Below are 27442 nucleotides of genomic sequence, written 5' to 3' on the forward strand. Positions count from 1 at the left end.
GAGATACATGAGGAAGTAACGGCTCTAAAAAGCTCCTGCACATACCAGCGAATCTGCAAAGCCACCCATATGCTTTGGGCTGGACACATGCTCAGAAAAGACATGAGAAAGTCATAAGCTTTCACATCTGGCTGACCTTTAACCCCCATACAATCAGGAAGTAAATGAACTGGCCAAACACTGAGAAGTACCCCTAAAACTGAGCCAGTCTGCAAAAATCGACAGATTTTTATTTTTTTCTTCCAGGCATTTAAAGAAAACTCTGCAAAACCTCTAACTGACCAATAAGCTACCAAAACAAACACTTCAGTGCTCTCACATGACAAAGAGTATAGTATTTATGAAAATAGATTAGAAAAGTTCATTAAGCAAAAATTACAACTCACAACAAGCAGAAACAACAACCCCTGGGGAGGAGGAAGAATGTTTTCCAGGGGTACTACATTAAATGCAGTCATGCCTCACCTGACAACTAGGATATGTTCTGAGAAATGCATCATTAGGAGAATTTGTCATTATGCAAATGCCACAGACTGCACTTATACAAATCTAGACAGTAGAGCCTATTACACATCACGACTATATGGTATAGCCTATTGCTCCTAGGCTACAAACCTGTAAAGCATGTTTCCGTACTGAATATTGTAAGCAAATGTAACACAATGGTAAGTATCTGTGCATCTAAAAACATCTAAAAATAGAAAAGGTACACTAAAATACAGTATAAAAGTAAAAAAAAAAATAGTACACCTGTGTAGGACACTTACCATGAATGAAGTTTGCAGGACTGGAAGTTGCTCTGGGTGAGTCAGTGAGTAAGTGGTGAGTGAACATGAAGGCCTAGAGCATGACTATACACTGTAGACTTTATAAACACTGTGCACTTAGGCTACACTATATTTATATTTTTCTTTCTTCAATAAAGTAACCTTAGCTTACTATATCTTTTACTTTATGAACTTTTCAATTTTTTTTAAGTGTTCAATTCTTTTGTAATAACATTTAGCTTAAAACACAAACAAATTGTACAGTGGTATAAAAGTATTCTCTTTCCTGATATCCTTATTCTGCAAGGTTTTTTCTATTTATTTTATTTTTAATTTTGAAAGTTTTGTTAAAAACTAAGACATAAACACACACATCAGCCTACGATAGGGTCAGGATCATCAATATCACTGTCTTTCACCTCCACATCTTGTCCCACTGGAAGGTCTTTAAGTGGAGTAACATGCATGCAACTATCATCTCCTGTATCTCCTGTGGATCTCCAAGGATCTCCTGAAGGATCTGCTGAAGGATCTCCTGAAGACCTCCTGAAGGATCTACCTGAGGGTCTTTTTGAGGTGATGTCATTCTATTCAGAAATACCTCCATGGTGATTTGCTTAGTTTGTTTCTTTTTTTCATCATAGATTTATTTGTAAGCAGGTAACACACCATGAACACTCCTCTCTCTATAATGAAAACATTTCAGTACTCTGGTTCATATTTTCAAACTTTTTAAGGACTTCGCTGCAGACTGAAAAAGATTCTGCTAAACGATTCACTGTGAATTTTCTTGAGGGTCTTATGAGCCCATCATCATATATGCAGTCTGTTGTTGGCTGAAATGTCATTATGCGGCACATAACTATATTCAAAATGTCCATTTTCAACAAAAAGTCACAAGTATGCAAAGAAACATAAAAGTATGGCCCATTCACAGGGTGGGCGAGATTAACAGACCTGTCCCTGAAGAAGCCCAGACATTGGAATTCGGGGACAGGACTTTAAATCAACTGTCTTAAATACTCTCAAAGAGTTAAAGGAAACCATGGACAAAAACTGAAGGAAACCAGGATGTCTTATCAAGGTAAGAATATCCAGAAAAGGCAATTATGAAAAGAAACACAACAAAATTTTGTATCTGAAAAGTGAAATAACAGAAATGAAAATTTCACTATAGAGGTTCAAAAAAAGATTTGAACAAGGCAAAGAAAATCAGTGAACTTAAGAATAGCCCCACTGATATTATCCAGTATGAGGAACAGAAAGAAAAACTAATGACAAAAAATGAACAAAGCATCAGAGGCCTGTAACACACCATCAAGCATACCTATACAAATGAGTAGCCAAAGGTGAGGACAGAGAAAAAGGGGCAGAAAGAATATCTGAAGAATAGCCCAAAGCTTTCCAAATTTCATGAAATATGTGAATCTACGCATCTCAGAAGCACAATGAACTCTAAGTAGGATAAACAGAGATCCACATTGAGACAAAATATAATTAAACTGTCAAAAGCCAAAGAAAATCTCAAAATCAACAAAAGAAGTGGCAACCATAAGGAATACTCACTAAGATTAACAGCTGAAAACTATGGAGACCAGAGAACAATGAAATAACATATTTAAAATACTGGGACAACATGCTATTGAAGAATGACTGGGTCAAAGTAGAAATAAAAGGAGAGATCAAAAGATGTATAGAAACAAATGAGAATGAAAATACATCATATCAAAATTATTGGGATGTAGCAAAAACACTAATAAAAGGGAAATTTATATCATTCAGGCCTATCCCAAGAAACAAGAAAATTCCCAAATACAGAACCTAACACTACATCTTAAAGAACCAGAAAAAGAACAAATGAAATCCAAAGTCAGCAAAAGGAAGGAAATAATAAAACAATCAGAGCAGAACTAAATGAAATAGAGAACAAAAAGAAAATAGAAAAAATTAATGCAACTAGGACCTGGTTCTTTGAAAAGATTAATACAACTGAAAGACCCTTGGCTACACTCACTAAGATAAAAAGAGAAAAGATGCAGATAAAACAAAAATGAAAGAAATGTTACAATGGATACCACAGAAATTCAAAGGAACATCCAAGAATACTATGAAGGACTATATGCCACCAAATTCAACAACCTAGGAGAAATGGACAAGTTCTTAGAAACATATAGCCTTCCAAGGCTGAACCATGAAGAACTGGAAAATCTAAATAGACTGATCACCAGTAACGAAATTGAATCAGTTATCCAAAACCTTCCCAAAAGCAAAAGTCCGGGACCAGATAGCTTCACTAGTGAATTCTACCAAACCTTCAAAGAGTATCTAATACCAATCCTGCTCAAACTCTTCCAAAAAATTGAAGAAGAGACAGTACTCCCTAACTCATTGTATGAGGCCAACATTACCCTGATACCAAAACCTCGTAAGGACAACACACACACACAAAAAAAAAACTACAGACCAATATCTCTGGTGAATATAGATGTAAAAATCCTTAACAAAATTCTAGCAAATCAAATACATTATAAAGATTATATGAGAACATCACGACCAAGTGGGATCTATCCCAGGGGTACAAGGATGGTTCAACATATGCAAATCGATCAATGTGACACACCATATTAACAAAATAAAGGATAAAAATCATATGATCATATCAATAGATGCAGAAGAAGCATTTGACACAATACAACATCCATTTATGATTAAAACACTTAATAAAATGGGTATGGAAGGAAAATAACATAATAAAGATCATGTATGACAAAACCTCAGCAAGTATCATATTTAATAGTGAAAAACTGAAGCCCTTTGCTCTTTGTTCAGGAACAAGACAGGGATGTCCCCTATCACCTCTGCTTTTCAACATAGTGTTGGAAATCCTCGCCAGAGCAATCAGGCAAGAGAAAGAAATAAAAGGCATCCAAACTGGGAATGAAGAAGTTCAATTGTTACACTTTGCAGATGACATGATTCTTTATGTAGAAAACACTAAAGACTCCAGCAAAAAGCTATTAGAAACCATAAAAGAATACAGTAAATTTGCTGGCTATAAAATCAATGTACAAAAATCCATTGAATTCCTATATACTAACAATGAAATTTCAGAAAAAGAAATTAAAAAACAATTTCTTTTGCAATTGCAACAAAAAGAATAAAATACCTCGCAGTAAACTGAACAAAGGATGTGAAGGGCCTATACACCGAAAACTATTCTTAAAAGAAATTGAAGACAGAGAAATAAAACACCTAGGAATAAACTTAACCAAGGATGTGAAGGACCTATATGCTGAAAACTATAAGACATTTTTGAAAGAAATTGAAGAAGACACAAAGAAATGGAAAGACATTCCGTGCTCATGGATTGGAAAAATCAACATAGTTAAAATGGCCATATTTCCCAAAACAATATACAGATTTAAAACAATCCCCATCAAAATCCCACTGGCATTTTTTTAAAGAACTAGAACAAAAAATCATCAAATTTCTATGGAATCACAAACGACCCCGAATAGCCAAAGCAATCCTAAGAAAAAAGAACAAATCTGGAGGTATCATACTCCCTGACTTTGGCTTGTACTACACAGAAACAATAATCAAAACACCACGGTACTGGCAGAAAAACAGACACACAGACCAATGGAATAGGATTGAGAACCCAGAAATAAACCCACATAAATATGGACAGATAATTTTTGACAAAGCAGTCAAAAACATATAATGGAGAAAAGAAAGCCTCTTCAATAAATTGTGCTGGCAGAATTGGAAAGCCACATGCAAAAGAATAAAGTTACACTGCTGTCACCATGTACCAAAATTAACTCAAAATGGATCAAAGACCTAAACATAAGACCTGAAAAATAAACTGCATAGAAGAAAGCATATGTACTAAACATATGGTCCTTGGGTTCAAAGAGGATTTTATTAATTTGACCCCAAGTCAAGGGAAGTAAAAGCTAAAATAAATGAATGGGACTGTATCAAACTAAAAAGCTTCTGCACAGCAAAAGAAACCATCAACATAATACAGAGGCAACCAACCGAGTGGGAGAAGATACTTGCAAACACCTCAGATAAGGGGCTGATATCCAAAATATATAAAGAACTCATACAACTCAACAACAACAAAGCAATCAATCCAATTAAAATACCAGAAGAGGACCTGAACAGACACTTCTCCCAACAAGACATAACAACAGCCAACAGGTATATGAAAAAATGTTCACCTTCACTAGCTATTAGGGAAATGCAAATCAAAACCACAATAAGATATCACCTCACACCAGTTAGAATGGCTATCATCAATAAGACAAATAATAACAAGTGTTGGAAAGGCTGTGGAGAAAAAGGAACCCTCATACACTGCTGGTAAGAATGTAAATTGATAAAGCTGCTATGGAAAACAGTATGGAGTTCCCTCAGAAAATTAAGAATAGAATTACCATATGACCCAGCAATCCCTCTCCTGGGTATCTACCCAAAAAACCTGAAAACATTTTCTCATAAAGATATATGTGCACTGATGTTAACTGCAGCATTATTTATGGTGGCCAAGACATAGAAACAACCAAAGGGTCCTTCAAGATGTGGTACATACAGAATGGAATATTAGTAGGCTATAACAAGATGAAATACTGCCATTTGCAACATGGATGGATCTTGAAATTATTATGCTAAGCGAAATAAGTTAGAAAAAGTCGAGAATCATATGACTTCACTCATAGACTCAGACAAAAGCTTAGTGGTTACCAGAGGGTAAGCGGGGAGAAGGGGTGGTAGAAGTGGGAAAAGGGGGTCAAATATATGGTTATGGAAGGAGAACTGACTCTGGAAGGTAAACACACAATGTGATATATAGATGATGTATTATAGAATTGTACACTTGAAACCTATCTAATTTTACTAACCAATGTCACCCTTATAAATTTAATTTAAAAAAACATTATGGTAAGTTAAAGAAGCCAGACACAAAGGGCCACGTATTGTATAATTCCATTTATATGAAACTTCCAGAAAAGGCAAACTCACTGAGCTAGAAAGTGCATTAGTGTTTTCAAGTGGATAGGGGAAGGAGCATTGGGAGATACAGATTTTCTTAAAATGGTACAGGAATGAAGGGCATGTTCCAGAATTAGATAGTGATGATGGGTGTTCAACATTGTGAATATATTTAATGTGCTTAATGCCACTGAATTATACACTTTAAAGTGGTTAAAATGATAAATTTTGTGTATTTCACCACAATTTATAAAAACAGGAAAGGTGGGGCGGATTGCTGGCTCAGTTGGTTAGAGCGTGAGCTCTGGGCAATGGGGCTGCGGCTCGATTCTCACATGGGCCAGCGAGCTGCGCCCTCCGCACAGCTAGAATGAAGTCAATGAGCTGCCGCTGAGCTCCCTGGTGGCCAGATGCCTCAGTTGGTTGGAGCGCGGACTCTCAACCACAAGGTTGCCAGCGACTCCCACAAGGGATGGTCGGCTCCACCCCCTGTAACTAAGACTGAACAGGGCACCTTGAGCTGAGCTGCCGCTGAGCTCCCAGATGGCTCAGTTGGTTGGAGCACATCCTCTCAACCACAAGGTTGCAGGTTCCGCAAGGGAGGGTGGGTTGTGCCCCCTGCAACTAACAATGGACACGGGAACTGGAGCCGGGAACGGGACCTAGCCCTCCACAACTAAGATTGAAAAGAAAAAAAAAGAAAAAGAAGAAAAAAAACAGGAAAGGAATATACAAACAGTGTTAGCAACCCTGATACTTGTCCATTAATGTCCTTCTTCCAGCATAAGAGTAATCTTTAAAGTGTTTAGAAAGTCCACAGGTGGGCATATATAAACTATCTCCATATTTTATATCTCCATATAAAATGTATTTATATGATGTATTGAATATTTTCTTGTCTTGTTATTTATTTTTAGTCTAAAAGCACGTAAGGGTAAAATGTAGGTATTTACGGGTTTATTAGGCTCAGTACCAACAGTACTTACCTGAGAAAATAAAAACTAATCAGAATTTGTCTGAAAACGTCAAGCTTTCCAAAGCATTTAAGAAACAATAGAGGACTGACCAAATTCCGTTAACTGTTTTAAATACAAAAATATAAGTGTTCTAATGGAGGTAAGGAATTGCAAATTTGAGTAATAAAGCAACAATATTTAAATAAGCTCTGCATTTCATCTTACTATTCTAAAGTGTTCTCTATATATTACTCAAAACAAAAAATTTTAATTGCAATAAAGGTTATCATGTTCATGTGGGCCAAATTACTGGGAATTTCAAGAAATGTTTCATTTTATTTGGCACAGATTTTTTTGCTTTACTAAATATAGTTAATTTTATCGATACACCACTCACTACCTCCACCCAAAGGAAGAGTCTTCAAATGGAGATAAGACGCAAAGAACTGTGGCAAGATCAAGACAGAAAAGCAAAAAAATCATATTCCTGTTGTGAGGAGTTATAAGAAAAAGGTCTCTGGGGAGAACTAAGGTTTCCTTTCTCTGCACGAAAAAAAAAAAAAAAAAAACTACAATTTTAGGGAGTTTATATTTTAGAGGTAGAAAATGGTACCCGTTTCCAGAACTCTTCAAGTCAGGCAGGGAACCCTAGCTCCCATCTAAAATAATCAGGTAAACATTTAGAATTCAGATGTCAGAGACAAATCATGAAAAACAGCAGTTAAGTGGTTGGCAGGAATACAAGTTATTTAAATATTTAAATGCTATATTTGGAATGTGGAAGGATAGAGGAAGGTGTTCCCAAAACTCATCTTTACCTGTCTTGAAATACTATCTTTTACCCAAGTTCATTCTCCCCGATTCAAGTACTAAACTGATATATTATTATAACATAATTAAGTCTGTAACACTCTGTTGGTACTTAGCATGTTTCTTTTTTATTTTTTGGAAGGTGAGAGTTGGAGGTATATACCTATATATTCTCCTAAATATATTCCTTGTCTAAAGGACATGTCTAAAGGGCTGTTCTATCTTCTCACTATTTCTAATAACTGGCATTACTGAGTATAGACTCACATCTGTCACCGCCATGCTCAGAATATCCAAAGGCTTCCCATGTTTATAAATAAGGATAAAGTACAAACTTCTATGCATAGCATTCAAAGCTCTCTGCAAGATAATTCACACATGACTTTCCAATCTTATCTTACTACACCTCTTACTAAAAGTAAGTTGATTCTCTTTCCCCTCTCTCTTATGCCACTAAGTTTTGCTTCACTTCATTTCTTTCATAATAAGCAACACATTCTGCTTTTAGTAGTCTTCATTTAAAACTCAGAGTACTCTCTACTGGAGTATAAGCTCCTCAAAAGAAGAAACTGGTCGGGTTTCATCTGTTTTTCCCATGTGGAAAATAACAAATTGCCCTGTACAGAAGAATAATAAATGTTTATTAAAATGAAAATAATGTCTGCTCAGGAATTCCTTAAGAGTGGTGATTTGTTGAGCATTAAAAAAAAAAAAAAAACTGAAGTCATTTAGTACCCTCAAATATTTTTTCTTAGCTCTAAACTGAGATATTCAGTAAGCTGTGTTGAATGCACTATAGTCAGCCTTTGAAAGAAATGTATTATTTCATATACTTAGCAAGTAACAGGTCCAGTCACTTTAATATGAAACATTCACTCTTAGTTCTCTCTTTTTAGTATGTACTCAGAATACACAATGAAAATTCATAAACAGTGTGTTTTGGTTTTGAATTTTCAGGGTATCTGAGGAAGGTGGAAAGGTGAAAGGTAAAAAAAATGAAAGGGGGGCAAGTTCTCCCCAACTCTATAACAAGTAACCAAGCCTAGCTTCAAATCTCTAAATTAAATATAGAGAATGAGCTCATTAATAATCTTGGTATTAAAAGTAAAAGCATTAAAATAGTGAAAGCAAAGATACCATGTGCCTCTGTGCCTCCTGATAAAATGTGCTTAGAAAGACATCACTTCATAGTAGTTCTAGCAAAATACATAAATCACAAGGAAACATCATACAAACCCAAATTAACTGGTTTGTGTTCTTCAAAAAATGGAAGGGTAAAAATAGCAAGTTGATCTGCTTCAGATTAAAGAAGATTAAAGAGAAATGACAATGAAATACAATGAGTGTTCCAGAATTGGAACTAGACCAAAACAAACAAACAAACAAACAACAAAAAAAAACAACACACACAGAAAAAGGGAATTTTTGTCTTTCACCATAAAGGACATTATAAAGAAATTGGCAAAATGTGAAGGTCTGTAGATTAGAACTAGTACTGTATCAGTATTAATTTCTAATTTTGCTAACCATACTAAGGTGATATAAGAGAATATTCCTATTTTGGGGAAATACATACTGAAGTATCTGGGGATAAAGGAGCATCATGTCTACAATTTACTCTCAAATAATTCAGAAAAACAAGAGAGAAAATGATAGAGTACATGTGATGAACTATTAACCATTTGCTGAATCTGGGTGAAGGGTTTACGAGAATCTTTGTACTGTTAATCATTTTTAAATGTATACATATATCAAATCATCATATTGTACACCTTAAACTTACACAAAGTTGTATCTCAATTATATCTCAATAAAGCTGGAAAAAAACATAGGAATTGCACAATGGTTATACAGTATTTGTTCAGGAGTTGAGTTAAAAATTCTAAGTTGACCTTGTTCCAAATAGAAAACCCTAATATACACAACAGTCCTTTGCTCAAGATGAATAGTCCTCTCCTCAAATCTGGAATCCTCCCCCAGTCCTTTGTCAAAATTGTACTCATCCTCCAAGGGCCAGATTCAAATGCTATCTCTCCATAAAGCTTTCCCTGGGCCCCATTAGAAATGTCTTCCTACTCTGAACTCCCTCCCACAGCAACTTAGTTTTACCTAATGCAGCATTTATCACTTTATATCCTGCTTCAAAACTGTGTATATGTCTTACTTCCTCTGCTACATGGAAAATAAAATTAATATTTAGCTATACCAATCCCTCTGCCTGGACTGCCCTTTTTCATAGCCAACCCTTAATGCTACCTCATCTTCAAGACCCAATTCAGATACCATCTCCTCTGTAAAACTTTCCTAGATATCCCCCAAATTAGGCTTTCCTTCATTTCTGATCCCTAGCACAATCAAGACACCTCCTTTTTTACACTGCTTTGTAACTGCTTATTTACTTACTGACTCCCTCACTATATTAAGAATGCCCTAAGGAGGCAACAATTTTGTCTTCTTACCTTTTGCATACCCTGGCGCAGTGCCTGGCCCCTAATTGATACTCATGCATTTGATCAACTAATAAAGCATTATTCCAAAATATGGAGCATAGGATATATATATACACGAACATCACTGCTATACCAATGATTTTTTAAACAATTATTTTGTGGAACAGTTAACAAGAAAGCTGGACTATAGATACCAAAAGTGGCTACTTCAAGCCAAAACTGAGAGACAAAGTCTCAGAGACAGGCTCTGAAAACAGTGGCGACAGGGCAAAATTCACAGAACCTTTTCCCAGGCCAAAAAGCACGATAGGCTAGAACTAATACAAGTCTTTTCAGAAGTATCATCTCCAATCATAAAAGGGCAGAAATATAATACAACCGGATATAGTCATCTTCCAAAATAAAACATCCTGAGCAACAATAATTATTAACTTCCCAGCAAAAAGTTTTCCTTTTCTAATAAGTGTTTGCACAAGCATGTATACATACTGTGACAGGTTATATTAGCAACAAAACACCTGTATCCTAGTCATATAAGTTTTAAGGCAAAAAAAGATATGCATACAGTGAACTGAGAAACTTCACCTCATCAATACCCTTCTCCCTACCCACAAAAGGCAAATAAAACTAAAAAAAAAAGAAAAAGAAAAAATGATTGACACTCACATAAACAGGATTATATTTTTAAATAACTTTATGTAACATCTAGTACAAGTTCGTTTTGCAAATGACAAAGCAAAGGTCTAGAAAGGATAAGCGATTTGTCCAAGGTCATATAATCAGTTAAGCAACAGGGCTACAACTAGAAAACCCTGATTTGGCTCAGAGTTCAGTGTTCATTCCTCTACACCAGTAGTTCTCAAACTGTTAGTATGAGGATTTCTTTAAGTTCTCAAAACACTTAAAAGTTAGCAAAGACCCCAAAGAGTTTACTGTCTATTAAGAACCACTGCTATAACCATATTACCTCCTCTAGAACAACTGTAGGCTTTATCAATATCTATTAAACTTACTCCCATTTTACAGATGGAGGTTAAACACCTTGCATATCAGCTATCAAGCCAATCATAAGACAAGCATTAGGATATAGGTAGAGAGAGATCCTTCTTAAACACTCATTTTACTGCCCTGCTATATCCAACACTCCTAAAGGAAGATCTATGCATCATTTTCCAATGGCTTAAATCATTTGAACAGCTTCTGCCAACGTCCAAGAGGACATTCAAGGTCTTGGGGAAAGGACTTCATATAAACCCAAGAATTACCTGTATCCTAACACCCAATCTATAAATTTATTCATACTTCAAAAGTGAAATACGCACATAAATACACACAATTTTTCATGGCAAAAATTGTTTCACACATCTGTATCTATACAGAAATTCCTTTTAGTATTGTATTTTTCTTATTTCTAAAAATACAATATATAACTGAAAGTTCATGGCCAACTACACCAAGGGTAGCCAATAATGAGAACTGGCCTGATCAAAATTAAAGCCAGGAATGTCTTTCTTTTAAACCCAACCAATAACATAACCAAACAGCTGGTATTTAAGTGCTTTCAAAACCCTTTATAAAATTTGCAGCCACTCCCCTCTCCACAGGCCTGTCTTAATGCTTTCCACATAGTGGGAATACAAATATTTCACAGATTACATTGTTCAACAATTAGGTTATTATGTAACTGATTGTGAACTACTACCCTAACAGTGACTTTCTAAGACATTTTCCCAACATCTCTTAATTTAGACAACTTCTACCTTTCTAAATTTAAGACGAATAACAAGTAATACTGCTGTTGGCTTTTCAAGTAATCAGCTGCCGTAAGGATTAAAAAGACAAATCCTATCAAATTTCCACAATCTTTATGTGAAAATAAATTAAAGTTAATCTGTTGATCAGAAGCTGGTCTTTCATATCACCAAAAATTTGAAGAAACAAGCCAATAGTATTTAAAACAAAACAATTAACCATAAAAACCCTTTAAAAATAATAACAAAACCTTCAAAGACTGAGCCACTGATTTTTCAACGTATGATTTAGTCAGGTCATCAGTTTATTTTCCTCCTTGCATTCTGGCTATTTTTTCACCATAGAATCATAGAAAATTTCTTTTTTTTTTATAAACACAAACGAAAATCAGAACTAATGAAGTGCTCTACAGAAGAGCTGATAAAGAAAAAAATGGGAACTACTGTGTAACATACAATTAATGATAATGCATAGAACTGTTCATATTATTTCTCTCACATCAGAAGAGAATCAAGAGTGACTCAGTATTGTGGGTTCAACTCACTCAAGCATTTACCTGCTAGATTATCCTTTAACTATGATTATGAATTGAGATGACAGTTCAGCCTAAGACAGTTCTTCTGAATACCCACTTGGTGTTCTTTCAGAGTAAATAATCAGAGAGCATCACACTTTTTAAAATTAATTATCTACATTTATATTTGTGGTTCTTTACAAGGAGTTTTTCACATAAAGACTCTTCTGGAATTAAATGTTTTAGTTATCTCTCTATCTCATCTGACCATAAGAGGCAAAATATTGAAACAGCTTCAAAATCAAAGATCTACAACAATAGCTAGCATTAACTTCTTCCATTGTTAACAGTTGGGCTTAATTCAAGTGGTCATAATCACGTTAGATCTGGCAGCTCACGGAGGCATTAATGCCCTGTGGTTAAGAACATAAGCTCTAGAGTAAAGACTGGGTTCAACTGCAGCTCCACCAATTACAAGCTGTATAACTTTTGGTCAAGTTCTTTGATTTCTCTGTGCATCAGTTTCTTCCTCATCTGTAAAATGTAGGTACCAAGTACCTACGCCATAGGGTTGTTTTGAGAATCAAGATTATACAGGTGAAGGTCAACAATAAGCACTCAACTGTAGTAATGATATCACTCTTACCACCAAGAGCTACAAAAACTCTACGCCCATAAGGAAAACTAACCATGGCATAAAATAATTATATTCAAAAGTCTATCTATGCGTAGTTAATTTGTTCACCATAAAGAAAGGGAGAAAATCCGTTCAGAAAATCCTATAGTTTTAAATGCAGACTTTGTGTGGTGTAGTAAATGCTAGAGGGCATATTTAACTGAAAGGTACCCCCTTCATGTAGAGGAACATGAGCAGTTGGTAATAACCAGCCATCAAGTTGTACTGGGTACCTCAATGTGCCCTATATACCCCATAAATAAAAGTTTCTTGTACTTGAGCCAATTAACACAAATTCAGAAACCAAGGCCACAACTAAGGATCTATAATCTAAGAACTAAGTGTATTTTTTTCCTCAAGAAAAAGAAAACACCTATCTACTTCTTGTTAATGTAGAAAAATAGGCATAGTTAAGTATCACAGTCTCATTCCCAAATTCTACATGCTGGCTAGAGTGCCCTGAAAACGTATACCATCCTAATAATTAATCAAAGGCACATTTTGCCAACTATGAATGCAGTCCTGATCCATGCTCCCTGCAATTGTCTTTATTTTGCCTCTAACCGACAAGGATACATCTCAGAGTAGAAAAACTACTTAATTCACATGGGATGAAAAGTCAAATGTCAAACTGCCTGAAAAGCAAGGCAGCCACCTGTGTAAAAGTGGTATACATTTCATATTTAACTACCCGTATTTTTAGACACTATCAAGAGGCAAATCAGAAGGCAAGAGAAAAACAGCCTCAACCTAATAAACGTGCTTGATTGGTAAGAGGCAGAGCCTGTGAGGCACAGCTTCCCTTGCAATAAATTTTACTTCCCATCAACCCACGTTAACCTGCTCCTCATCCATAATGGAATAAGTAAGTAAACAAAAATAGGGTCTAATTACTTTTGCTCGAAGTCTGCCCAGAAAGTGGAGAAACATCTGAGATCTGCCTTACCACCTATTAAATCTGGACTTCACAAAAAGTAGTATACTAGGGACCTCTGGAAGCAAAATCCTGCGATAGCATTCCCTGGCCTAGAGGTAAATCCAAGGATACCCTTCAGGATCTAGATTAGAAAAGGCATGTAAACAACTGGTAAGATCCACCGTTCACCCCCCAAAAACGGGGCTTATCACCAGGGGCTGTAGAAAAAAAAATCCGCAAGGATGGGGTACTTCCCGTCTCCAGCAGTCTAAAAGCCACTAAGTCGTCCCAGGATCTCACATCCTCCCGCCCGCCCGCCCCTCCCCCTCTTCCCACCCCACCCTCTCCTTCCCACCCTCCCACCCGCTTCTTCCCCACAGTTTCTAGGCCCAAAAATTAGGAAGAATGGCCGGGACACCAAAAACCGCCTCTGACTTTGAGGGTCTCAATGCCACAGGCAAAGAATAAACAGAGGAAGCCAACTAAGCTTCACCAGTTAGGGGAGGTTGGAGTAACCGCCCGACACGCCAGGCCGCGCCCCCCCACCCCCCGCCACCCCCCGCCACCGCCACCGCCACCCCCACTCTCTGCTGGAACCTACCGCCGAAACCCCGAAACCCTTCTCAACGAGAAAATGATGTCTCTTCCGCTAAACAACAGACAGGCTTGAACCACCCAAGCCAACGCTTTCTCAAACACCCGACTCAGAAGGCGAGTAGGCCCAGACCGCTAGGACCCGTGAGACGGGGTTGCATTTTACCTCATGGGCTCAGCAGTCATGTTTTCGCTTCAACGCCTAGTGGACTTCAGCGACCGTTGGGCGCTACTCTGCGCTCCACAGCGCCCGGTTACGATAGAAATGTACTGCACTCTTAGTCGTCACTATAGCTGATGCTGGATCCTCCCCACAGCTCAAAGGCCGCTACCACTGCCACAGCCGCAGGAGCCGCGGAAACAAAGCGACACCGCCACCGCCGCCATTTTGTTGGGCCGAGGCTCAGGCAGGAGAATTGGCGCGTCCTCCCTCTTCCTCTTTCCGTCATCCATTGGCTACCTCCTCCGCAGCGCAGATTCTTATTGGCTACGGAAATTCACCTTTTTTGGGGGCCTGTTGCTAAGGCGGTCTACGTCATTTGATCCTCCACCTTTTCGTAGGGGGTACAGTTTAGTCCCATTGACATGAAAGTGCTAGTGACTATTTTGACTTTATTCTGAAAATGTTTTTTGTTCCATCCTCTTTTCTTGACATACTGACAAAACAATAACAGCAACTTGCTTTTATTGAGAGTTTACTATATGTCTAGCACTATACTAATCTTTATCTGGATTATCTCATGTAATCCTTATACCCTTTGAGACACACAGATGCTCGTTACCTACATTTTCCAGATGAGGAAACTAAGACAAAAAGTCCCACAGTAGTGGAGCCGAGATTCAGACCAGACACGCACTCTTAACCACAAATCTATATGGAGATCCGACATATTTTCTTTCCCATGTTCCAGGTTATCATCAAGTGCTTTGCTTTCCTAGATGCTTTATATATAATATTTGGCTTGCCATATATACTTATATACATGACATAAGACCAACTTGAGATCTGCATACATTCTTTCACTATTGAATAAACTCAAAACTGCCACTTGGAACACATATGCACTGTGGACACAGAGTCCCAGAGAGCAGTTTCCAGGCGCTCCGCCTCTCGTGGAAAGGTGCTGCCTTGGTTATTGGATGGCCATCAGCTGTGATCAGATGGCCATCTGCTGTGGCTGGGTGGCCATCAGCTGTTGCCGGTTAGCCATTGGCCACTGATATAACTGCCGTGGCTATGCTAGGGGTTTTGGTTGGTTGGCAGAGAAGCGGATGGTGGATTGTGGCTAGCAAGTGCAGTTAGCTAGCAGATTACATTGCTATTGTGTTGATCCTACTTCCTGTGTCTTGTAGGCCGCCAGTGAGACTGGGGTGCAGGAAGAGCCCTCATTGGGGTACTGGCAGATGTTTGCTTTTGTGTCTCAACCAGCCGCCATCGAGAATATAGTGATATGAACTCCCCTATATATGGCTCCGTTGGTGTTCCTTTTTGGCCTGACCATATCCTGTGTTCTTGTGCGGGGAACGGGAGCTGAGTCCCTGCATTACACCAACCCATCCAGTTCTATTTACTCATTACAGAGGGTTAGCTAGATGATCTCTCCTTTCATGTTCTATAATTTGCCCATTGGTAATCTCTGCAAATTACAAATCAGTTCTCTAAAATCGAATCGTTTCAAATTTTATTTCTAAGTCTATTCTGCCATACATGTTTTAGTTCATTCTATTTGCTTTTCTTGAAATTGGCAGGAGCTCCTATTGTGTTTAGGTGACAAAACTGCTGCTTTCTACTGGAACAGCAAATGATGGGCCTTTTTTTGAACCAAATACTTTTTAATGAGCTGATAGACTCAGGCAATGTTTTAATCAAAATAAGCTTCTACACGTTTCAAGTTATCTTTCAAATATTCAGGTACCATTGCCAACTATAGAAACCAGACTACTTTATCTGGTATATGGATTTTCTTCTGTCTTCCACGCATTAAATATTACTTAAACATAAAATTTAGAGAGGTTATATTTTCCTCCGTGGTAAATGCAATTAATTTGAAAAGATATACACTTTATTACAAGACATCACACAACTTTTAAGCTAGCTGTTGTTGACAGGACTTCTTAACACTAAGCAGCTTTAAATGACGAATTCCACAAATAGAGAAACAATAACAAAATTATAATCACAGAATTTTAAAAATATACAATAATTCATTATATATTCATCAATTGTAAGAAAGAGAAGTTCAATGCTATTAAAGGATGACTAACAAATTTTTACAGCTATAGGTGTATTATTTTCAATAGATGATTCTCAATCAGTTTCCTTCAGCTGTATTTTAGAAAAAATTCACTGGTAAATATGTCTTTCACATTTTTCACCAAAATGTGACAGAAATCAACATAGAACCGTTTCTTGGACTCTTGAACATAAGTATGTAATTTGTGAATTTGCTTCTTTGCTTTGAAAGAAAGACTAGGTAAATTACTTTTAAGAGAGCAAGTTGGGTGAGACAATAGATGCTTTCATAATGGTTAATAAACACTATCACAAAATCTGACTATGTCAAAATCATAATGTTATGGAAATATCAATGAAATATTTACATGTATATATCCTTAACCCAGAAATTTAACTTCTAGAAGTTTACCCAACAGATACACGTGACATGAGAAAAATAAGATGTCCACAAGACTATTTTCTGCAGCATTGTTTGTCACACCAAAGCTTTGGAAATGACATAGATATACCTCAATAGGGTACTGGTTAAATAAATTATACTATCCATACAACAGAATATGATATAACTCCTTAATATAAATTTTTTTCAAAAATCACTTGTGTTTCTATGCACTAACAATGACCAATCCAAGAAGGAAATTAAGAAAAGAAACCCACTTACTGTAGCATCAAAAAGGATAAAATACTTAGGAATAAACTTAACCAAAAAGGTAAAGGACTTGTACACTAAAATCTACAAAACAAAATGGAAAGATATCCCATCTTCATGGATTAGAAGATTTAATTTTGTTAAAAAGTCCATACTAGCCAAAGGGACCTACAGATTCAATGAAATCCCTATCAATATCCCAATGAAATTATTTTCAGAAATAGAAAAAAAAAAAGAAAAACTAAAATTCACATGGAAACTCAAGGGATCCTGAATAACCAATATATTTTTTGGTCTGTTTTTTGTTTTTTAAATTAAATTTATTTGGATATCATTGGTTAATAACATTATATAATTTTCAGGTATACAAAATTGTAATTCAACATCTCTGTCACCCCAAAAATGTAGTTTCCTTCCATTACCATATATTTGACATCCTTTATCCACTTTTCCCTCCTCCTACCCCCTTTCTGGTATCCACCATTCTATTGTCTGTAACTCTGAGTATGTTTTTGTTTTTTTTAGCTTATTTGTTACTTGTTGTTTTATACTCCACATATGAGTGAAATCACATGTTTTTTGTCCATTTCCAAGGCAACACAATCTTGAAAAAGAAGAGCAAAGTTGGAGACCACACATGTCCTGATTTCAAAACATACCACAAAGCAACAGTAATGAAGACAGTGTGGTATTAGCATAAAGATATATGAGGTGTGTTAAAAAACTATGGTGAATGTTTAAGTAAAAAGAAAAATTATTACAGCAAAAGATGCATTGTCATTAATCCCCTTTGCTTCAAACGCACTTATCCCATCATTCTTACCACTTTCTGAAACAGTCCTGGAAGTCCACTTTCGTGAGTGTGTTTACTTCATCTAGTCACGCATCATTTCTGGTATACAGCAATTTCTGTCAAATAAAAACATTGCGGGGCATCCTCACTCACCTTATTCACCGGACCTGACACAGTGTGACTTCTGGCTGTTCCCCAAAGTCAAAATGACCATGAAAGGTAAACGTTTTGAATCATTCAGGACATTTTTGAGGCAGCCACGATAGAGCAACTAAAGACACTCATGAAAGGACATCCAGAACTAGTTCAGAAAGTGGCAAGAATGATGGGATAAGTGTATGTTAAGTGAGGGGGAGTATTTTGAAAGGGATTAATGGCAATGTCTTTTACTGTAATAATTTTTTTTTTATTTAAACATTCACTGTATGTTTTGATCACACTTTGTACAGACCAATGGAATGGAAAAGAGAGCCCAGAAATAAATGCTTGCACATATGGATGTTGACTCCAAGAAAGAATGTGCCTATTAAGAAGGACTCCTGGTGGCTAATTGGGGTCAAATTTTTAAACAGAGTCTAGAAGCCATTGCTAAACAGCGGCCTCTTATGCTTGTTGTGTATCAAGGAAAAGTTGCACTGAGCTGCCAGTCTCCTGCACTGTGTTCCTGACATCTGAGCCAATTCTTATAAAGGAGCTCCTAGACTTATAAATCAACCAATGGGCTGAAGGCTTGCCACAGCCAACTGGAGCTGCACAGCTATATCATCATTTGCATCTTTACCAAGTACTCAGACTGGCTCCAATCCAAACAATCAGGACAGTGCTTTTTGGACCAATCTGTGAAGATTTTGAGTCCTCATTTGCATAATAATAGACAAGTCAAGGATCAGGGGAGGGAACTCTTCTCTGTATAAGCCAGCTTCATCTCTGTCTCTGCGGAGCATACTTTCAGTTTCCATAGAGGACTATCTTTCCCTAGATAAGCTGCAACATTGGCTGAAGCTGTGACACCGAAACTGCAATACCAGAGCTGAAACACTAGAGTGGTTTCATACAAGCCACTTCACATGAGCTGCCTCACCTGAGCCACCTCGGCCAAGCCACTTTGTGCTGTTTCACACCTGAGCTGTCTCACAGCCATGCTGTGCTACAGGAACTGTTTCACATTTGAGCTGTTTTCACTGACTTAAGTTTTCTCTTTCAACACGTTGAATTGCTGATGACAACCTTCAGTTAACATGCTCAAATGATTTTCAATAAGAGTACACCAAGACTACACAACGGGAAAATGGCAGTCTCTCAATCAAATGGTGTTGAGAAAATTGTATATCTACTTACAAAAGAGTGAAGTTGAACCCTTAACTTGCACCATATATAATAATAACCTCAAAATGGACTAAACACCTAAACCTATACAACTCATAGAAGAAAACAGGGGGAAAGCTTCAGGACATTGGATTTGGCAATGGTTTCTTGGATGTGACACCAAAACTACAGGCAACAAAAGAGAAACAGATAGGATGTTTTTTAAAAGAAATTGAAGAAGACGCAAAGAAATGGAAAGACATTCCATGCTCATGGATTCAAAGAATCAACATAGATAAAATGGCCATATTACCCAAAGCAATATACAGATTTAATGCAATCCCCATTAAAATACCAAAGGCATTTTTTAAAGAAACACAACAAAAAATCATCCGGTTTGTTTGGAACCACAAAAGACCCCGAATACCCAAAGCAATCTTAAGAAAAAAGAACAATACTGGAGGTATCACACTCCCTGACTTTAGCTTGTACTACAGGGCAACAATAATCAAAACAGCATGGTATTGGCAGAAAAACAGACACATAGACCAATGGAATAGAATTGAGAACCCAGAAATAAAACCACATAAATATGGACAGATAATTTTTGACAAAGAAGCCAAAAATATACAATGGAGGAAAGACAGCCTCTTCAATAAATGGTGCTGGCAGAATTGGAAAGCCACATGCAAAAGAATGAAACTGGACTGCTATTTGTCACCATGTACCAAAATTAATTCAAAATAGATCAAAAACTTAAGCATAAGGCTCGGAACAATAAACTGCATAGAAGAAAACTTAGGTACTAAACCTATGGACCTTGGGTTCAAAGAGCATTTTATGAATTTGACTCCAAAGGCAAGGGAAGTAAAAGCTAAAATAAATGAATAGGACTATATCAAACTTAAAAGCTTCTGCACAGCAAAAGAAACCATCGACAAAATAAAGAGGCAACCAACTGAATGGGAGAAGATTTTTGCAAACAGTACCTCCGATAAGGGGCTAATATCCAAAATGTTCAAGGAACTCATGCAACTCAATAATAATAATAAAAAAAATTGAAAAATGGGCAGAGGACCTGAAGAGACATTTCTCCAAAGAGGACATACAAATGCCAAATAGACATATGAAAAAATGCTCAAAATCACTAATCATCAGAGAAATGCATATAAAAACCACAATGAGGTATCACCTCACCCCAGTTAGAATGGCTATCATCAATAAGACAAATAGTAACAAGTGTTGGAGAGGCTGTGGAGAAAAAGGAACCCTCATACACTGTTGGTGGGAATGCAGACTGGTGCAGCCGTTATGGAAGGCAGTGTGGAGGTTCCTCAAAAAACTACGAATAGAATTACCATATGACCCAGCAATCTCTCTCCTGGGTATCTACCCAAAAAATCTGAAAACATTTATACATAAAGACACGTGTGTGCCAATGTTCACTGCAGCTTTAGTTACGGTGGCCCAGACATGGAAACAAACAAAATGTCCTTTGATAGATGAATGGATAAAGAAGTGGTGGTATATCTACACAATGGAATACTGTTCGGCGGTAAGAAAAGATGAAATAGGACCATTTGTGACAACATGGATGGATCTTGAGATTATAATGCTAAGCAAAATAAGTCAGACAGAAAAAAGCGGAGAACCATATGATTTCACTGATATGTGGTATATAAACCAAAAACAACAAAAGAACAAGACAAACAAATGAGAAACAAAAACTCTTAGACACAGACAATGGTTTAGTTGTTACCAGAGGGTAATGGGGGAGGGGGCTGGTAGATAAGGGTAAAGGGGATCAAATATATGGTGATGGAAGGAGAACTGACTCGAGGTGGTGAACACACAATGGGATTTACAGATGATGTAATACCGAATTGTACACCTGAAATCTATGTAACTTTACTAACAATTGTCACCCCAATAAACTTTTTTAAAAAAGAAAAATAGACAAATGGAACTATATCAAACTAAAAAAACTTCTGCGCATCAAAGGAAACTATCAATGGAGTGAAAGGGCAACCTGCGGAATGGGAGAAAATATTTGCAAATCATGTATCTGGTAAGGGGCTAATATCCAAAATATATAAGAACTTCTACAAGTTAACAACAAAAAACAAATAACTTGATTTAAAAAACGGGCAAAGGAGTTGAATAGACGATTCTCCAAAGAAGATATACAAATGGCCAACAAATATATGAAAAGATGTTCAACACCATTAATCATAAGAGAAATTCAAATCAAAACCATGATGAGACAGTACCTCACGCATGTTACAATAGTTATCATGAAAAAGACAAGAGATAACAAGTATTGGTATGGAGGAAAGAGAACTCTTGTGCACTGTTGATAGGAATATAAAACAGTGCAGCTGTTATGGAAAACACTATGGAAGTTCCTCAAAAAGTTAAAAATAAATCACCATATGATCCAACCATCCCAGTTCTGGGTATATACCCCAAATAATTGAAAGCAGGATCTCGAAGAGATATTTGCACACTGGTGTCCATTGTAGCATTATTTACAATAGCCAGGAGGTGGAAGCAACACAAATTCCATCAACAGATGAATGAATAAAGAAAAAGCGGTATACATATACAAGGGAGTATTATGCAGCCTTAAAGAAGAAGGAAATCCTTTCACATGCTACAACATATGTGAACCGCAAGGATATTTTGTGAAGCAAAATAAGCCAGTCACAGAAGGACAAATACTGTATGATTGCACTCATATATGAAGTATCTAAAGTTGTCAAAATCATAGAAACACAAAATATGACTGTTGTTGACAAGGGTTTGAGACAGTGAGGGGAGTGGGACATTAGTGTTTAATGAGTACAGAGTTTTGGTTTTGCAAGATTAAAGAGTTCTAGAGATCTGTTTCACAACAATTTGAATATACTTAACACTGCTGAACTGTATACTTAAAATTGTTAAAGTAGTATCTTTAATGTTACATGTTTTTTTACAATATTTTTTTAAAGGCAGGTCTAGATGTAGAGCTATGAGATGTTTTCCTAGTTATCTTATTAAATTAAAAAAAGCAACTGGCATATCACTGTGCATATTACTTTAATATTTGTGTTGGGGGAGAGACAGAGAGACAGAGAGAGAAGGAGGGAGGGAGGGAGAGGGAGAGGGAGAGGGAGAGGGGGAGAGAGAGAGAGAGAGAGAGAGAGAGAGAGAGAGAGAGAGAGAGAGAGAGAGAGAGAGAAAGAGAGTAAGATAAAACATAAAATAACTCTGAAAGCATAAAAATTATACTTGATAGTAGTGATTGCCGGAAAAACAGGGCAGTAGAAAACCAATATACTTCACTACCTTTTATATTTTGTACCATGTGAGTGTATTCCATCTTCAAAAAATTAATGTAATTTTAAAATTAAGACAGTGTGATATTGGTGAAAGAATAAGCAAATAGATCAATGGAACAGAATGCGAACCCCAAAAAAATCCCACACAAATGGAGTCAACTGATGTCTGACAAAGACCAAAGGCAATTCTCTGGGGAAAGGACACTCTTTTCAACAAATGGTGCTAGAAGAACTGGACAACCACATGCAAAGAAATTGAATCTAGACACAGACCTTACACCTTTCACAAAAATTAACTCAAAATAATACGAAATTATAAAAGTCCTATAAGATAAAATAGGAGAAAATCTAGGTGACCATGGGTTTGGCAATGACTTCTTAGGTATAACACAAAAAGCATGACCCATGAAAGAAAAAATTTATAACCTAGAGTTTTTTATAATTAAAAAATTCTGTTCTGCAAAAGACACTGTTGGGGCAGCAGGATGGCTCAGTTGGTTAGAGTGGGAGCTCTGAACAACAGGGTGGCCAGTTCGATTCCCACATGGGCCAGTGAGCTGTGCCCTCCACAACTAGATTGAAGGACAACTAGTTGGAACTGATAGGCCCTGGTGAAATGCACTGTTCCCCAATATTCCCCAATAAATTTTTTTTTAAAAAGACATTGTTAAGAGAATGAAAACATAAGCCATAGACTGAGAGAAACTCTTTGCAAAACATATTTGATAAAGGACTGGTATCCAATATACATATAAAGAATTCTTACAACTGAACAATAAGAAAAAAAACAATTTAAAATGGGAAAAGAACTGAACGGACACCTCATCAAAGAAGACATACTGATGGCAAATAAGCTTATGAAAAAATGTTCAACATCATATGTCATTCAGGAAATGCAAATTAAAAGAACAATGAGATCCTATTGCACACCTACTAAAATGGCTAAAATCTGAGAGACTAACAACACCAAATGCTGATGAGGACGTGGGGCAATGGGAACTCTCATCCACTACTGGTGGGAATGCAAAATGGTACAGCCACTTTGGAAGTTTTCTTATAAAGCTAAATATACTTTTATCTATGATCCGCAATTGTAGGAATGAATAAATGAGTGGAAAACTTACATCCACACACACAAAAATTACCTCCACACAGATGTTTATACCAACTTTATTCATAATTGCCAAAACCTGGAAGCAACCAAGATGTCCTTCAGGAGGTGAATGAATAAAAAAACTGTGGTACATCTAGACAATGGAATGTTATTCAGCCCTAAAAGAAATTAGATATCAAGCCATGAAGTCTTGAGGAAATGTAAATGATTATTACTAAGTGAAATAAGTCAATATGAAAAAGCTACATACTGTGTGATTCCAACTATATAGTATTCTGAAAAATGCAAAACTATAGATAGTAAAAAGGTCAGTTGTTGCCAGGGGTTGAGGGAGAGAGGGATGAACAAACAGCACAGAGGATTTTTAGATCAGTGAAACTATTTATATGATACTATAATGGTGGATACATGTCATTATACATTTATCCAAACCCATAGAATGTACAACACCAAGAGTGAACCCTAATGTAAACTATGGAGTCTGGGTTATAATGATTTGCCAATGTAGGTTCATCAATTGTCACAAATGTGCCACACTAATGCAAGTAATTAATAATTGAGGAAACTGAGGGTGCGATGGGGCAGGTAAGGGGGTATATGTGAACACTCATTACTCTCTGCTCAATTCTTCTGTAAACCTAAAACTGCTCCACAGACAGTCCATTAAAATGAATATAATTAAAAATCATAAAGTAGCAACTCTGTTTTTTTCTCTCACATCTATCTAGTTCTTTTTAACATACAAGAAATTAAATCCATTCATATGAAAATTATGCATGGTAACAGAATCTTTAAAAGTAAATCAGGTACAAACTTCCAGTTATAAAACAAGTCATGGGGATGTAATGTACAGCATGGTGACTATAATTTATAATACTGTACAGCATATTTGAAAGTTGCTAAGGGTAAATATTAAAAGTTATCATCACAAGAAAAAATTTGTAACTGTATAATGATGGATGTTAACTAGACTTATTGTGGTGATCATTCCACAGCACATAGAAACACTGAGTAATTACATTGTACATCTGAAACTAAAGTTATATTCAACTTATAGCTCAATAAAAAGAAAATATTTTTATTTTCTAATGTCAACTGATGATCTTTGGCACAAATTCAACACCAACAGGAACCCCCAATTTGGGGTGCAATGAAGAAACTTTTCTTCATTTGTTTTTCTTGTTCTTTTGTTGTTTTCAGTTTTATATACCAATAAACTTTAATTTAAAAAAGGAAACTTTATTCAGTGCAAACAGCTCAATAGTGATACAGAATAGCTGTGAGAATAGCACAGCTATGGAATAGATCAAAGGTGTTAGAGCTCAATTATGAAGCAGCACAGTTGGGGAATAGCACTGCTGTGGGGGGTCTTGGGGCAAGGCAGCCATGCTCTGTTCCAGTCTGTTCCAGACTGCTCCACTGGCTTCAATCCCTTCCCATATGTCCTGCTATACAGTGGTCTGCTCCATTCTGCCCACTCTGCTCTGGTGAGACTTCTTCAGTGTTTCAGTTCCAGCCAGGGAAAAGCAGTCTCCTGTCTTCGGTAAAAGGGGAATGTGTGTTCCCTAAACTACAATAGAACTAATACAGAGAGAAGTCCCCACCCTGGATGCTGATTGGTCTGTCCTCTTGCAAATGAGGACTCAAAATCCTTGCACATTGATGGGTCCAAAAGGCAATGTCCTGATTGTACAGAACGGAGCCGCTCTGATTGGTTGGTGAAGATGCTGACTGGGATATACCTGCACAGCTCCAATTGGACAGGAAACCCTCAGTCTAATTGGTTGAAATACAATTACAGGAAATCCTTTATAAGGCTTGGCTCAGATAGCCAGAACACAATGCAGACAGGCAGTTCAGTGCAGGAGGCAGCCAGTTCAGTGCAGTCTTCTACCTGAACTGCAATTTACATGAGAAGCCTGTTTAAAAACCACTGGTAGGCTCTGATTTTAAAGTTAAGCCTAAAAAAAGAAAGAAAGAAAGAAAGTTAAGCCTAGTTATGCAACATAATAAAGGCCATATATGACAAACCCTCAATTAATACCATACTTAATGGTAAAAAAACTGAAGGCTTTTGCTTTATATTAAGGAACAAGGCAGAGTTGCCCCCTACACCACTGCTCTTCAACATATACTGGAAGTCCTAGCCAGAGCAGCTAGGCGAGAGAAAGAAATAAAAGGAATCTGAAATGGGAATGAAGAACTTAAATTGTCACTTTTTGCAGATGACATGATTTTTTACTTAGAAAACCCTAAAGACTCCATCAAAGAGCTATTAGAAACAATAAACAAATACAGTAAATTTGAAGGCTATAAAATCAACATATAAAAATCCACTGCATTCCTATATATTAACAATGACATTTCAAAAAATGAAGAAAAAAAACAATTTTTCCAATTGCAACTAGAAGAATAAAAAACCTAGAAATAAACTTAACCAAGGATGTGAAAAGGGCCGGCCCAGTGGCTCAGATGGTTGGAGTGCAGTGCTCCTAACGCCCAGGTCACCAGCTCCATTCCCACATGGGCCAGTGAGCTGCGCCCTCTACAGCTAAGATGGTAAACAATGGCTCTCCTTGGAGCTGGGCTGCCTTGAGCAGCCTGGGATTGGCATAAGCTACCATGGGCTGCTGCTGGCTGCCACTGGCTGCTGTGTGCTGCCGTGGGCAACCGTGTGCTGCCATGAGTGGCCCGTGGCCAGTGTGAGCGACCGGCAACCAGCGAGAGATGCCAAGAGCTGCTGGGAGCGGCCAATGGACGACAGGCAACTGACTGCCTCAGCCGGGAGGAGCGCAAGGCTCATAATACCAGCATTGGCCAGGGAGTCATGTCCTACACAACTAGACTGAAAAACAACGGCTTGGACCAGAGTGAGGGGAAGGGGAAAAAAGGTGGGGGAAAAAAGGATGTGAGAGACATATACACTGAAAAGTATAAGACATTTTTTTTTTTTGTATATTAACTCCATTTTTTTTGTTGTTTTTTTTATTAAATTTATTGGGGTGACAATTGTTAGTAAAATGAAATAGATTTCAGGTGTACAATTCTGTATTACATCATCTATAAATCCCATTGTGTGTTCATCACCCAGAGTAAGTTCTCCTTCCATCACCATATATTCGATCCCCCTTACCCTCATCTCCCACAAAAGAAATTGAAGACACAAAGAAATGGAAAGACATTCTGTGTTCATGGATTGCAAGAATCAACATAGTTAAAATGGCCATATTACCCAAAGCAATATACAAATGTAATCCAACCCCATCAAAATCCCAATGGCATTTTTTAAATAAATAGAACAAAAAGCATCAGATTTGTATGGAATCACGAAAGACCACAAAACCCCAAAGCAATCCTAAGAAAAAAGAATAACGCTGGAGGCATCACACTCCCTGACTTCAGCTTCTACTATAGAGCGACAATAATCAACAGCATGGTATTGAATGAGAAACACACACACAGACCAACGGAATAGAATTGAGAACCCAGAAATAAACCCACATAAATACAGACAGATAATTTTTGACAAAGCAGTCAAAAACATACAATGGAGAAAAGAAACCCTCTTCAATAAATGGTGCAGGGAAAA

At 37.0% G+C, this 27442-nt stretch overlaps 1 protein-coding gene across 13 annotated transcripts in view; it reads right to left on the reverse strand.

Moving 5' to 3' along the window:
- The window catches only part of ATRX (ATRX chromatin remodeler), a 251334-nt gene extending 236493 nt beyond the window's left edge, over positions 1-14841 (reverse strand). For 6 of the 13 annotated variants that reach the window (XM_019716363.3, XM_074323977.2, XM_074323981.2 and 3 more), the window contains exon 1: positions 14603-14841. In XM_019716363.3, the coding sequence (XP_019571922.2) occupies positions 14603-14622 (20 nt within the window). In that variant the 5' untranslated portion in view covers positions 14623-14841. The remainder of the gene's footprint in view (positions 1-14602) is intronic. The other 7 variants (XM_019716360.3, XM_019716359.3, XM_019716357.3 and 4 more) reach the window with 3 other exon arrangements.
- Positions 14842-27442: the final 12601 nt, after the last annotated feature.

Source organism: Rhinolophus sinicus, chromosome 18 (genome assembly GCF_057876585.1).
Source record: "Rhinolophus sinicus isolate RSI-liver-muscle chromosome 18, RSI-T2T, whole genome shotgun sequence".
NCBI lineage: Eukaryota > Metazoa > Chordata > Mammalia > Chiroptera > Rhinolophidae > Rhinolophus > Rhinolophus sinicus.